This window comes from Staurois parvus, unplaced genomic scaffold (genome assembly GCF_062004578.1).
Source record: "Staurois parvus isolate SC_StPar_1 unplaced genomic scaffold, SC_StPar_1.0 ptg000276l, whole genome shotgun sequence".
NCBI classification, from domain to species: Eukaryota; Metazoa; Chordata; class Amphibia; order Anura; family Ranidae; genus Staurois; species Staurois parvus.
The window spans coordinates 2324107-2338717 of NW_028318072.1; the positions used below are offsets into that span (position 1 = coordinate 2324107).

The 14611-nt window shown below is 43.8% G+C and overlaps 1 protein-coding gene across 2 annotated transcripts in view; it reads left to right on the plus strand.

Annotated features, from left to right (window-relative positions):
• CNNM4 (cyclin and CBS domain divalent metal cation transport mediator 4) overlaps positions 1-14611 on the plus strand; it is a 46773-nt gene that overhangs the window by 18265 nt on the left and 13897 nt on the right. Inside the window, exons 4-7 of one of the 2 annotated variants that reach the window (XM_089681701.1) lie at positions 8233-8370; positions 8477-8646; positions 8791-8890; positions 11441-11497. In XM_089681701.1, the coding sequence (XP_089537827.1) occupies positions 8233-8370; positions 8477-8646; positions 8791-8890; positions 11441-11497 (465 nt within the window). The remainder of the gene's footprint in view (positions 1-8232; positions 8371-8476; positions 8647-8790; positions 8891-11440; positions 11498-14611) is intronic. The other variant, XM_089681702.1, reaches the window with a different exon arrangement.

The window sequence follows — 14611 nt, forward strand, 5'->3', positions numbered from 1 at the left end:
GGGCTAGCGGATTTAGATGGACGTGACCAACAAATTAAAGTTAATCTCCAGTTCATACTTTTTAAGCAAACCGCTTATTTTATTGAATCAATGCTGCAGCCATCTAGGTGAGAATGAATGTTTGTTTTTAGATTCTTGCACTGCTTCCCTTTTTACTTTTCAACTCCTTGATTTTTTTTTTTATGAAGTGTGACTTTGATTAAAGGAGTACAGCCAAAGCTCTTTTGGCTGTACTTCTCCTGTGGATCACAGGAGTGCATTTTGTTCTGCACTCCTACGACCCATTTTCAGCTGACAGTGGGTTGAAGCCCTCTGTCGACTGATGTCACTCAGCTGGTCCTGGCTGGGGAAAGATCCTGAGTTTAAAGTCAGGATCCACCCCAGAGTCTGGAATGGCACATGGCTCAGCCTCTCAGCGATCTGCTGAGAGCCTGAGCCAGCCGATTCCTCCCCCATACCCCTCCACAGCTCAGCGCTCCAGTGAGCACGGGGTGGGTTTTGGGGGTTGCAGAGCAGATAGCAGTGACTGACAGTTCTTTGACCGCTCTCTGCTCACAGCAGTGGTGAGAACTTGGTGATCAGTGGTCTTGTGATAACTGAGCAATCACCCTTATGCAGGCCATAGGTCAAAAACCGTCCGTTTTTTTAAAAAAAAAGAAAAATTGGTCGTTTAATAGGCCAACGTTACCACCAACGGTAAAAAAAATTGGCAAACTTTTGTCTCATCTACGGCCGGCATTTAATTACTTCTGTCCCTGCAGAGAGCTCCGCTATTATATTTCACATGAGAAAGTATTGCGGTTGCAACAATGTATCTATTTGTATCCATTTCGTATATAGATGTTTTTATTCGAATACAAATAGATACATTGTTGCAACCGCAATACTTTTTCATGTCAAATATAATACCAGACTGGAATTCTTTTTCTTCTTCCTTCCTCTTTTCTTCCTTCCTCTTTTCTTCCTTCCTCTTTTCTTCCTTCCTCTTTTCTTCCTTCCTCTTTTCTTCCTTCCTCTTTTCTTCCTTCCTCTTTTCTTCCTTCCTCTTTTCTTCCTTCCTCTTTTCTTCCTTCGTTCAGGTCACGGCTCATGCGCTGATTTTTTTATCCGTAAAAAGATCGTCGATTTGCCCATCATTGCCGGGAAAATCGGCCAATTTTTTTCCAACTTCACTGATAAAAAAAAATGTGCCAAAATCCCAAAAAACAGCCAAACAATTAACCCACTAACGTGCAAAAATCGACTGATGGGTTGATTTTTTCAACCCATCTATGGCCTGCATTAGAGCTGGCGGGGGACAGATGCAGCATCAGATCGATTCTGCATCCACCTATGTAAGTATAATTTAAAAAAAAAAAAAAAATCCCATACTTCGTTTTTAATGGGTCCAGTTTATGGCCAGGTTAGCTTTAAAAGCCAAACTACAGGGTGATATACCAGGTAATGCAATTATGTATTCATTTAACAAAATCATGTAATTTATTTTTAAATTCAGGTAGTGGAAATTTAGATTACCGTATTTGCCGGCGTATAAGACGACTGGGCGTATAAGACGACCCCCCTACTTTTCCTGCTAAAATGTAGTGTTTGGCTATACTTGCCGTATAAGACTACCCCTCTTCCAATGCACACCAGTGGGAGGAATAGTGCCCCATCATTGGTATCAGTGGCAGGAATAGTGCCCCATCATTGGTATCAGTGGCAGGAATAGTGCCCCATCATTGGTATCAGTGGCAGGAATAGTGCCCCATCATTGGTATCAGTGGCAGGAATAGTGCCCCATCATTGGTATCAGTGGCAGGAATAGTGCCCCATCATTGGTATCAGTGGCAGGAATAGTGCCCCATCATTGGTATCAGTGGCAGGAATAGTGCCCCATCATTGGTATCAGTGGCAGGAATAGTGCCCCATCATTGGTATCAGTGGCAGGAATAGTGCCCCATCATTGGTATCAGTGGCAGGAATAGTGCCCCATCATTGGTATCAGTGGCAGGAATAGTGCCCCATCATTGGTATCAGTGGCAGGAATAGTGCCCCATCATTGGCATTAGTGGCAGGAATAGTGCCCCATCATTAGTATCAGTGGGGGGAATAGTGCCCCATCATTGGTATCAGTGGGAGGAATAGTGCCCCATCATTGGTATCAGTGGGAGGAATAGTGCCCCATCATTAGTATCAGTGGGGGGAATAGTGCCCCATCATTGGTGTCAGTGGGGGGAATAGTGTCCCAACATTGGTGTCAGTGGGGGGTGGAATAGTGCCCCATCATTGGTGTCAGTGGGGGGTGGAATAGTGCCCCATCGTTGGTGTCAGTGGGGGGTGGAATAGTGCCCCATCGTTGGTGTCAGTGGGGGGTGGAATAGTGCCCCATCGTTGGTGTCAGTGGGGGGGAGGAATAGTGCCCCATCGTTGGTGTCAGTGGGGGGGAGGAATAGTGCCCCATCGTTGGTGTCAGTGGGGGGGAGGAATAGTGCCCCATCGTTGGTGTCAGTGGGGGGGAGGAATAGTGCCCCATCGTTGGTGTCAGTGGGGGGGAGGAATAGTGCCCCATCGTTGGTGTCAGTGGGGGGGAGGAATAGTGCCCCATCGTTGGTGTCAGTGGGGGGGAGGAATAGTGCCCCATCGTTGGTGTCAGTGGGGGGGAGGAATAGTGCCCCATCGTTGGTGTCAGTGGGGGGGAGGAATAGTGCCCCATCGTTGGTGTCAGTGGGAGGAATAGTGCCCCATCATTGGTATCAGTGACACCAATGATGGGGCACTATTCCTCCCACTGACACTTGCTGACTCTGTTCTCGTATGGTGCTGCTGCAGCCAGCATATGTGGTTGCAGCAGCACCTCTACACTGACCACTTACCTGCTGATCCTGCACTCGATTTTCGCGGGGCCGCTCGGCTCCACCCCCTCGCTGGTGATTGGCCGCCTGTGTGCCTTTCCTGAGCTACAGTTCTGGCGGCCAATCGCTGGTGAGGAGGCGGAGCCGAGCAGCCGCGCGAACATCCAGTGGCCGAACTGAAGGCGCAGCCGCGCTTCCTGGACCGGATCGTCGTGGGACCGGAACCAGGTAAGAAATAGCCCCTGCCCACCCCTGTACTTAGTATCCCTTCCGTTAGGGGAAGGGGGGGGCGGCGGCGGCACCGCGCCGCCCCCCTAAAAAGTGTCAGTATGCCGTATACCGGCGTATAAGACGACCCCCGACTTTTGAGAAGATTTTTAAGGGGTAAAAAGTCGTCTTATACGCCGGCAAATACGGTATATGACTGCTTTAGAGAGTTAGAAATCAGATAAAGATACATACAAAAGTTTCCATACATGTATTTCTACTATGATTCTAGCTGTTGTCCTGGAGTTCTACTTTTAAATGTCCATATAATATTTAAAAAAAAATATAGGCCACCTGGCAATATTTATTTTGTTTTAGGCCATACTCCTAATATTGCTGTGTGAACAAATCTATTTTGATAGAAGTACTTTAGGCTTGACTACCTATTAAGAGGATCTCTCTGCCTTCCTGCTGTACTCCATTTGAATGCGCACATATACACATTCCCAACCTGCCTTTGTTACCCCGATGCGGCTGTGATCTTCCAGTGCTGCGTGGGTTAATATGAGCAGTTTCATCTGTCAAACGCACACGTAAAATGTGATGCCTATGTCATTTTCACAAAATGGGACTTTATCCAGTTAGGCAGAGTAGACTGACTAGAGCCGACAGTGTTCTATTACCATGAACTTCTAGTTGAAGTCAGCAGTAAGCCAGTGAAACGGATGGTAAAGCAGAGTTCAAAGACTGCAAGGGATATCTTATGAACCTGGGAATGTGAGTTTCCACTGTAAACAGAAATCCCTAATGCACCGTACAAATTATAAGAAAATCGGACAAACGGTCGTCCGGTTATCATCGATTGTACGCTGCTGGTTGAAAGCGATGTGCTTATTGTACGATATAAAGGCATTGCGTACGAACATCGTAGCGTAGCTGTGGAAATGATGTAATGTACGTGTGATCCTGTAGCCACGCCTTTCGGTGCCATATTTTGTTTTCCCTCAGTGACAGATCTTTCGTGACAAATTTTCGGAATAGTCATGGATACCGATATCTGAATGTTCTGAAGATACTGCAATTGCCATTATGGGTTTTGGAATTCTGGCCATACAGAGGCAACAGAGGAAAAAGACAAAAAGGAGGCTTTGGTGCAAGAAATGGCTACTGAGGCGTGGCATTTTCTTCAGGTTCTTCCGGGTCATAAGCAACTTCCAATTATGCGTGGTCTTTCGTATCCGATTCTCGTACAAAAACTGTACACATTAAATAAAAATCGTTCGTTCTGTTCCCAAACGACAAAAATTTTGATGTTTGCAGTATCGTTAATTTTCGCTCGTAAGATCGTAATCGGCTGTCGAAAATGATGTACACACCATCAGAAAATTGCACGATTGCTCGTCGGACGAATACGTTCGTCCGATTTTCTTATAGCGTGTACGGGGCATAAGAAAGAGATGCTGGAGGTGGTTGTTTATTTATTTTTGTGTGTGTGCATTGACTGCTTTTCTCTTAAGATTTCCTCAGTCCTCAGAAGATTGCTTAGCTGCAATAGGAAGGATTAACCGTGAGAACAGATGTTATGTTGCGGTCACAAGTCTTCTGTAAAGCCATTTTTATTTTAAAAAGGAGATTGTGTTCTTCTACAGAGACAGGGCTAGCTTTCAGCCTTTTATTGGATTGCTGTGCTGTATAGTAGTTCTGCCTAAACTCTGTCTTCATATTTTGTCTGCTTGTTAAGGGAGATGCAGTATTTCTAACAATGGCAAGAATCCTTGCACAAAGCGTCCCTACTAGGTGTGATTAAGGCTCGGTTCACACTACTGCGACCTGAAAGCCGCCCCTTTGCCAGGTGACTTCATGGCGATTTGCTTGCGATATTAGTGCAACTTTGATGCGACTTTAATGCCATGCAACTTTGAAGCGCTCACTGATTGCATCTATCTTTATACCCAGGCAAACCATAGCGGCTATAGCATGTAGGCAACCAAAAATTAAACCTCATAAGTATAAAAAGTGCAGCGCTAAAAGTAAATTATATACTCCATTAAAATATGTAATAGTATGTTCTCCAAGTCAGATGAATAATAAAATGACACGATAAGAAAATACTGAAAATGAATTAATTAAATTAATAAATAAATTAGTGACAGTTTGTAATGTGTGATATTTACAGGAGTTGCTGGTGACTTCCTGATTCAGTGGTCTGGTGATGAATAGTGAAAATGTGCACTCACCGGATGCGTATTTTCAATACACATGTGATACATATACCAGAGGTCCCCCTCATGGGATGGGATGGACAAGCTGGGCCGTCTTAGCGGACTATCCTTCCTCTGGGTGTAGAACAGCCAAACCGTTGTCTCCCTCTAGGAAATGTTTGGGGTACTGGGCAGTCTACATCAGGGCGTGCGTCATCCTTAGGGTGGTATCATGTGTCATAGACTCCTGATGCTTGGGCTCTGGAACAGATGTAAGGCTCACCAAGGAGCCAGCAAGACATAGCCCATAGTGTAGTAGTTTAAAATTGGCGTTTATTAATCCCCGTGGTAAAATAGACAAAAGCAAGTAAAAAAACAATTACCGACCAATGTACAATAGATGTCACGGCGTGCAGGCCCCTTTAACGCGTTTTGTGCGATAGCACTTCATCAAAAAGGCATGGCCACTGTGCCCGGGTTATCTTCCTGTAATGTCAGATCCAAATCACATCAATCTAATTGAAGATCCGACTTGAAGACGGCTTCCATTAAAGTCTATGGGCACAAGTCGGATAGAAGTAGTAAAGCAACCTTTCTAAAGTTGGAGCGACTCCAGTAGTGTTAATTAAGACCGCTCTCATTGACTAACATGGGATTTCACATGTCGTGCAACTTGGGGTCACACAAGTCAGCAAGTTGCAGCAGTGTGAACCGAGCCTTATGGGTAGACAACTTTTAATATTGGGTGGTTGGCCTTGTGTTTTGCAGACTTTCAAAACAAACCGTATAATTCATGTCTTCAGACAATCGCATATTGTGTGAAAGGTATTGGGCTTTTTGAGTCTGTGCAGGGCTACTCTCCAGTTATTTTGTAGTACAGAAGCCTTTTAGTGTAAAAAGAAAACTTTTTTACTTTTTCTGACTGAGCCAAATCCTCCATTCCTGTCTCTTATGCTCCTTTCCCCAGACACTGCAGCTCACAGTATGGGAGTTTCAGCAAGAGAGGCAATCTAGAAAGTAGCGGGCAGGACTAGGTATGGTAAGGTGCTGATTGACAAGCCACAGGCCCAAGTGACCATTTCTCATCCCAGTGTAGTGCATGTAAGCACAGCCTACATGAGTGGGAACTCTGCTCTGAATTCAGGAGCAGTGCAGCACCATTGCCACAGCATCACAGGAAGCTGCTTTGGGTGGACTTCACTGGCAGGATCAGCAGGTATTTGTGAGACTTTGCAGGGGGTACCAAGGGAAAACTTTAAGTTCAAATGCACTTATAATTAATTGCTACAGCACATATTTAATTTTTTTTTCAATCGCTGGCCATAGTTCTTTTTTAAAAAAACAAGTTCACCTTTTATTGGCAGCACAGTGGCTAAATGGTTAGCACTTCCGCCTGGCAGTACTCGGGTCATTGGTTCGAATCCCAACCATGGCACCACCTGCCTGGAGTTTGCATGTTCTCCCTGTGCCTGCGTGGGTTTCCTCCGGGTACTCCAGTTTCCTTCCACACTCTAAAGACATGCTGATAGGTTAATTGGTTTTTGTCTAAATTAGCCCCAGTATGTGTATGTATGAATGTGAGTTAGGGACCTTAGATTGTACACGCCTTGAGGGTTAGGGACTGATGTAAATGTACAATATATATGTAAAGTGCTGCATAAATTGATGGCGCTATACAAGTACCTGAAATAAATGTAAAGAAATTTTTTTTTTTTTTTTTACATTGGAGCCTGTAAAGCAGGGGTTCTCAAACTATGGCCCATGGGCTGCATCTGGCCCGCCAAAGTTATTCACCCGGCCCGCTGGGCTGGCCGAAAAAAAAAACAAAAAAAACTGCGCCAGCAAAAAGCTAGGCTGCTCTTTGGGTCCTTGGCTGTGAGGACCCAGCGAGCAGCAGCCTGGTGAAGAATCCCCTCCTGATTTCAGGCTGATTTCTCTGCAGCCAGAGGAGCAACAGGAGAAGAGGAGAGCACACCAGGTACAATGCAGAGTCCAGTGCGTTACAGTGTCCAGGGCATTTTAAATATTGTATTGTTTTTTTGCACTACAAATAAGATGTGTGGTGTGCATAGGAATTTGTTCATATTATTATTATTTTTTTTTTTTTAAAACCTATAGTCCGGCCGACCAACATTGTGAAGGTCAGTAAACTGGCCCCTTGTTTAAAAAGTTTGAGGACCCCTGCTGTAAAGCATTGCACTTGTGATCAGCAGACTCTTGGTACACTGTATCCCCATACCTCATACGGGCAGGTAGCTACTGAATTGCAGGAAGAATCAATAAGGGCATCAACTATACTTGTTTCATTCATTCACTGAACTCTGTGAATGAATGGCGTGGCCGGAGTCCCGCACGGCCGCAATGGTTTTCAAGTTGTGACTGCGGGTATGGGAAGAAGATTCCTCACCTGCATGTCACAGGGAGGTGAGGATTGGGGGAGGGGGGAATGGATGGAGAAGATGTGTTACATGTTCCAACCTAAATACATGTTCCAAAGGTGAACTTGGCCTTTAATTAGTAAAGGACTGTACAAAACATCTTTAAAGTGAACCTATGAGGATCGAAATGTGTCTCTACCCTGGAACAAGCATGCAGCCACTGAAGTCTGAATCCCCAACAGCATGCTTGCTGGATCTGCACCTCAATTTTAGTCAAGGCTGCTGCCATATTTCTATTCTCACTAATGCACTTTAATATTAAATCTTCCCATGAATGTGGTGATTATACGATTGCTAACAGATAATTAGGCAGGAGCGGTTTTCTTGTAAGGGCAAAAGTGACATACTAATGCCATTTATTAGCCAATGTAATCAGCAGGTAGTCACTGCATCAGTGTCGTCTTGGTTTTTTAACCCATTCAGTGTGCCACTGATAAAGCTCACTGGTGCACAGAATGCTAGCTCATGTTTGTGGATGATGGATTACTTGTTACAGCTTTTGTTGTCCTAATTATCTTTACTATTCTAAACCTGATTTTATTTTTACAACAGCTGACAACCGCAGTAAGAAACGCGTGGGTCGTCGTCAGGACAAAAAGGATTTCTCTGTCTTCAAAGATCCAGATCACGAACTGAGAGTTAAAATTTCCCCTCAGCTGCTGCTTGCTGCCCACCGGTTCTTATCCACAGGTGAAAACATACCTAACACGCGTTGATTGCCTCTTCCTCTGTGGTAGGCTTCTTCTTACTCCTGCGTTGTGATTTTTCTGACCCCAGTCCCCATCTCTTATTGCAGAGGTACCATTGTTTGCATCTAGTTTGGTTTCAGAGAAGACGCTTTTACGTCTTCTCAAATACCCAGATGTGGTGCAGGAACTTCATTTTGATGAGGATGACAAAAAGGCACCAGAACACTTCCTGTACCAGCGCAACAAGATGGCGGACTACTTTATCCTAGTCTTACAGGTATGTTCGGAAGCTGCCTGGATAAATGTTGATAACTACATTGTTTGGCTATGGTTTGGGAATGTGACTTTATAAATTTTACAGCTGAATTCTGTGTGGAGAAGTAATAAGGGAGCTGTTCATCTGTTCACTCTTTTTGTTCAGGGGAAAGTTGAAGTAGAGGCTGGCAAGGAGAATATGAAATTTGAGTCTGGGGCCTTCTCCTACTATGGTGTCATGGCTTTGAGTACACCTTCAGCAAGTGGTGAGTATATCTTTTGTATCTGGTGTGCACAGTAGCCCAGACAACACACTCGTGGATCTTGAGTATTAAAGCCTTCGAAAAAACAACTCTCCATACAACTTTGTGCTTTCAAGGCTTTTTTTTTTTTTACCCCCTGAATTCCAGCTTCCCTATATATCATTAATGTACCTCTTTTTGCCGGGAAAAAAAAAAAGCTGTCCATATGTCCTAGGACAGGCATTCCCTCAGCCTCCCAGTTTGTTGTATAAAAAAAACTCCATTTCTTCCTGTTATCCATCCCTTAGGTTAGGTTAACCATTAAGACATAGGAAGGAGTTCAGCAGCTGACCTTTATTAACACCCACCCTGCACCTGCCCTCCCCCTCCAAGAGATTGCTCCCACCTCTGTACTCTCATACAATCAATGTCAACTAACAACATTCTCACTGCATACAAACCCAGGCTCTTCCTTGTTTTGCACCTTACCTCCTTCTTGCTTTGATTGTTCATTTGGCAGAGTGTGCCGGAGTTAAGCAATCACAGCCTATGTGGAGCAGAGTTGTAGTACAGAAAACAGCAGAAGTGTGTCCCTGGAAGTCTATAAAACTCACCATACTCCTCCTTTAGCCCTACCATCAGCTATGTAGTGCAAGGGCCTGCCTGATTGGATACAGAGTGATTGGATAGATGGTGTGTGCTCCTATTACCTGGTTTTGGCAAATCTAAAGATTGTATAGTGTATGGCCATCTTTATACTCCTAAAATGGTACAATCAGATTGTATAGTGTATGGCCACCTTTATACACCTAAAATGAACTAGTTGTGCTTTTGGTGCCATTAATTGTTAACAGCTTCCCAAATGTAGAAGTGTAAACAAATTTCGTCACGTGAAACGAGCGACAAACGCAGCAAAATGCACAGTAAAAAAATATGCAAACTGCAACACGCTAAAATGTCTCATGAGCTACTTTGCCATGTGTAGCCACGTGAAATCAACGGGCTCTGCTTTGCGTGTCGCAGGAAAAATGAGCCAAAAAAATTGCGTGCTCATTCTAGATGTGAATGGGGCCTGAATATAAAATTGTTTACACAAGAACAATGAGTTTTCATTCACATCTGCTCGTTTCTGAACGTAAGAAAAACTTCACAAAACACATGCGCTTTGTGTGTTTTGCAAATCGAGCTACAAACGCGCAACGCAATTGCAGCACAGTTAAATGTTGAAGGCACCCCAAGCGCAGGTGGCAGGTGTGCGTCTGCCATGTGACAGATACGCTACTATTGCACCAAAAAGCGCAATAAAGTACATGCCATGCTCTGCTCGGAAAAAAAGTTCTGGAGCTTCTTTGGAGCATTTGTTGCGAATAGGGCAACAAATTCAGGTGAATGGGCTATCCCATGCATGGCAAGTGGAAATGCTCCCAAAAGAACCATGTGTGGGAACGATAGTTCCCTCTATGCGGAGATGTAAATGGACTCTGACGGCTCTCCATCCATGCCCTCCTAGGGAGTCGTATGAAGATGGGCATACGCAATGCAATCAGATTGTACTATCTCTGTTTACTATAGATTTACCAAAACTATGGAATATGAAGACCCACCTGAACAATCCATTCAATGTGTATCAGATCAGGCAGGCTCTTGCATTACATAGCTGATGGTAGATCTAAAGGAGATTGTACAATCAGTACAGAAAGTGGGTGGAAATAAAGTAAGAGGTGGTATAGCAATGAGGGATGTGGGGTCCAGACAGGTAAGCATACCCTATTACGTGATGCGCTAAGACAGTGCATGATGGAAGATGATCTACAGGAAGTGATGGAAGCAGAAAGCCCTTTTTTTAAAAAAAAAAATTAAAAATAAACCTGAAAATTGAAAGCTTCTGTGGATGAGGTAAGCGAGAGAGAAAAAAAAATTGTGATGGCTGGGGCAGAAAGGACATTAGAATAGGTTTCTGTTTATTATAAAATGTGAAATTTCACCTGAAAAGGTGAACATACCCTTTCATTCTGCCAGTGCATGTGTGAAAAGGAATGGAGGTTGATTGCTGTTGGCAATACAAACCATTCTTCTTTCTAGTACATAATTCAGTTGCCCATTATTATTTGTTCATTCTTAGAGTGCTTATTTAGAAAGTACTATTGCATATTAGGCCTATGGAGAACATCTTGCAATAGTGGGAACTAATCTAGATGATAGAGAAACAATGTTGTTAGATCGGCTTCTGTTGAGTGGGAGCAGCCACACATGGATCGAAATTCAGCTGGTCCCTGCTGAACCGGCCAAATTTCAATCCACCTATGGCCAGCTTAAGGTAGCAGTGTCTGTCATTGCACCTCTTTTAATAAAGTCTGTTTTCACAGTAATGGTGCACTATGGGGGGATAGGTAGGAAAATCCAGTTGCTCTTGGCTACAGCGAGAATTCTTCAAGAGATTGATTAATAAATGAAGCCTATTGTGCTTTCCATTCATTCTTCACATCTAGCAGTGCCTACAGTGCCAAAAGAATACAAATCCTAGTACTGCTTCCTCCTCATTTCCCCATGTCTTGTCTTTCCATCCTCTACCAGCTGCTGCCCGTCCTCCTCCTTCCCTAAAAAGGGGCTCTCTGTTTTCAAGGCTAGCAGGTAATCTACATGCATGGACAATGTGTGCACGCCATTTACACACACTTCTGAAGTGCCTTTATTTGGTGGTGTGTGATACTTTCTGCACAGTGCAGTACTGGAGAATAGGTGTGTGTGACATTTTTGAGGTGCATGCATTTATTATGCAAGGTGTGTTTTTATCACTTAACCCTGACACACTGGGAAACAGTTCTCTTTATGACTAATCCTGAAGGCATTAATGTTGCTTGAGTGTTTATTATAAAGCTTTATATTGACTCATAACTAAATGTTTGCTTGTAGCCACTGGTTTTTACTGACTTTAGTCTGTAGATGCCATATGGTCCGCATCATACTGGCAGACTCTGAGTACATTGTATGTCATAACAGCAGATTAAGGCCATTGTCACACTAGATATCTTTTTAGCAGCTACAAAATGGTTATTTTTTTGCACTTCTATTGCTAAGAAAAATAGAAAAGAAAAGTTGACACCTCTACTGAAGTCCTCTAACATTTTTCATCCAAAACCAGCTTCTTCATAGAGATAACTATGTTTGAGGCCCCTTTCACACAAGGTGGACTCCTTTCTTATCAGCAGGGGATCTGTCTGCTGATCCCCTGCTGAGCAGAGCTGGAGGATGACCGGTCCATGTCCACTCAGTTTATGCAGAGCGGACATGGACAGAGCCTGTTTTGCTCTATGTGTGGTTGAGTGTAACAGACTCAGCTGTCCATCTACACCCAACTGCCCTCCTATCTGATCCGCCTAGACAGAGTAGGATGGATTTTTTGTTTTTTCTTTTTTTAATGGATCGGAGGTTGGTGGGTGAACACGGACACAAGTCCGTTTCACTCCTGCTGTCCATAAGGGTGAATGGAGGGACCAATCAGGTCCTCCTGAAAACTTACAGGCGGACCTAGCCAGATCGCCTGTGTGAAAGGGGCCTAAGCCGTTTGGGTGAAACTCGTTAGAGAGAATAGAGCTGTAGTGGGGTGAATGTCGTGTGCCCGAACAATTAATTTGTCCATGTTTTGAGACTAATTGGAATGGGGCCACGATCTTTTTTGCTTTTTAATGAAAGGCATGAGTTGCTTGGAATACCAAGTGATTTATATCTGATTTACTTTTTGTAGCATTTGGAGATGGCAACAGAATTTCCAGCTTCAGTATGTAGCTGGTATTGAGCATGGCACACCAGCATTTTTTTAACTTTGTAAAAAAGCATTGGGGTCAGTTTCGGCAGCAATTCTGTATCCAGCTAAAAATCACAAAAAAATACATATTCATAAATTCTGCAAATTTCTGCTACAGATATGATAGTGTGACATGGCTCTTAAAGTGCTACTGCAGCCAAATCTGTGTTCTGGTTTTGACCGATAAACACAAATCCTGTCCTGATTGTATTGTTGTTTGTCTGTCAGACCCCCCACTGCTGATCTTTACACCCTTGGACAATATGTGTGTGGACAGAGGGGGTCTGTCAGGCAGGTAGACTTCTTTTGACCCTTTCTAAACACCATGTAATACTGGTACTTTTTAAACAAAAATGTCCTTGAATGTAAGCCCTATATTTCCAATTTGACAGCATAGTCATCATGTGCTTGTGTGCAAGAATCCCACTATATGGTGCAAATAATTTAATAATACAATTACTTCTCACCTGATACTTGTCTCCGAGTGGCGCTCTGCAACATCCTTATCCAATCATTATAGTCTACCTCATAAAAATTTGAGGATGTGCTGACTTTCAGCATTTTGCAGAGTGGTGATCAGAGAACAGAAGCATTCTTCTAATGGGTAAAAGAACCCCTGCGCTTAGATGACCCTAATAATAAGCTGCTAGCACCTACTATGTACCAGTGTCACATAAATTAAAAAACTATAAAATGGTGCAGCGCTATTAATAAATAACATATGGAGCAAATAACCACAGGTGAATGAACCCCCTTAAGTGACAGCATAAATCAATCACTGGTGTCAAGATGCAATTGACACGCACTTAACAAGTGACTACGGGGTGATAAAGTCCAATATGAGCACACAGGTGAGGAACTCTTCACACGTGGATGTGTCATACGTGCCACAGGAATCCCAAAACAATCTGAGTGCCCCCTCACCTCCTTGAAATGACCTCAAGGGCCAACCAGCTTTCCAATGATAGTCAGGCAATCTCCTGTTGATCCCTTCAGTCTGACTGGAATAATGGTAACTTTCACCAGACCTCTTCCACCGCTCTACCGACACCACTATCTTCCACTCAGAGACATAACCAAAACAGGCTCCATAGTGCAATATGTCCAATTTATTAAGATAAAAACATAAATACCCACTTACATGTAGGCAAACGATCATGCATAGTACTCGGCAGTCCTCCTGACATGCGGCTTCATGGAGTCCCAATATGGCGCGGTGACGTCACTTCCGGCGTCCGCGCCATATTGGGACTCCATGAAGCCGCATGTCAGGAGGACTGCCGAGTACTATGCATGATCGTTTGCCTACATGTAAGTGGGTATTTATGTTTTTATCTTAATAAATTGGACATATTGCACTATGGAGCCTGTTTTGGTTATGTCTCTGAGTGGAAGATAGTGGTGTCGGTAGAGCGGTGGAAGAGGTCTGGTGAAAGTTACCATTATTCCAGTCAGACTGAAGGGATCAACAGGAGATTGCCTGACTATCATTGGAAAGCTGGTTGGCCCTTGAGGTCATTTCAAGGAGGTGAGGGGGCACTCAGATTGTTTTGGGATTCCTGTGGCACGTATGACACATCCACGTGTGAAGAGTTCCTCACCTGTGTGCTCATATTGGACTTTATCACCCCGTAGTCACTTGTTAAGTGCGTGTCAATTGCATCTTGACACCAGTGATTGATTTATGCTGTCACTTAAGGGGGTTCATTCACCTGTGGTTATTTGCTCCATATGTTATTTATTAATAGCGCTGCACCATTTTATAGTTTTTTAATTCTTCTAATGGGAACAAGATGCCAAGAGCTAACAGTTTACAGTACATTAATCACTTCCATACCGGGCACTTTTTCCCCCTTCCTGCCCGGGCCATTTTTCAGGTTTCAGCGCTCTCACACTTTGAATGACAATTGCGCGGTCATACAACATTGTACCCAAACTAA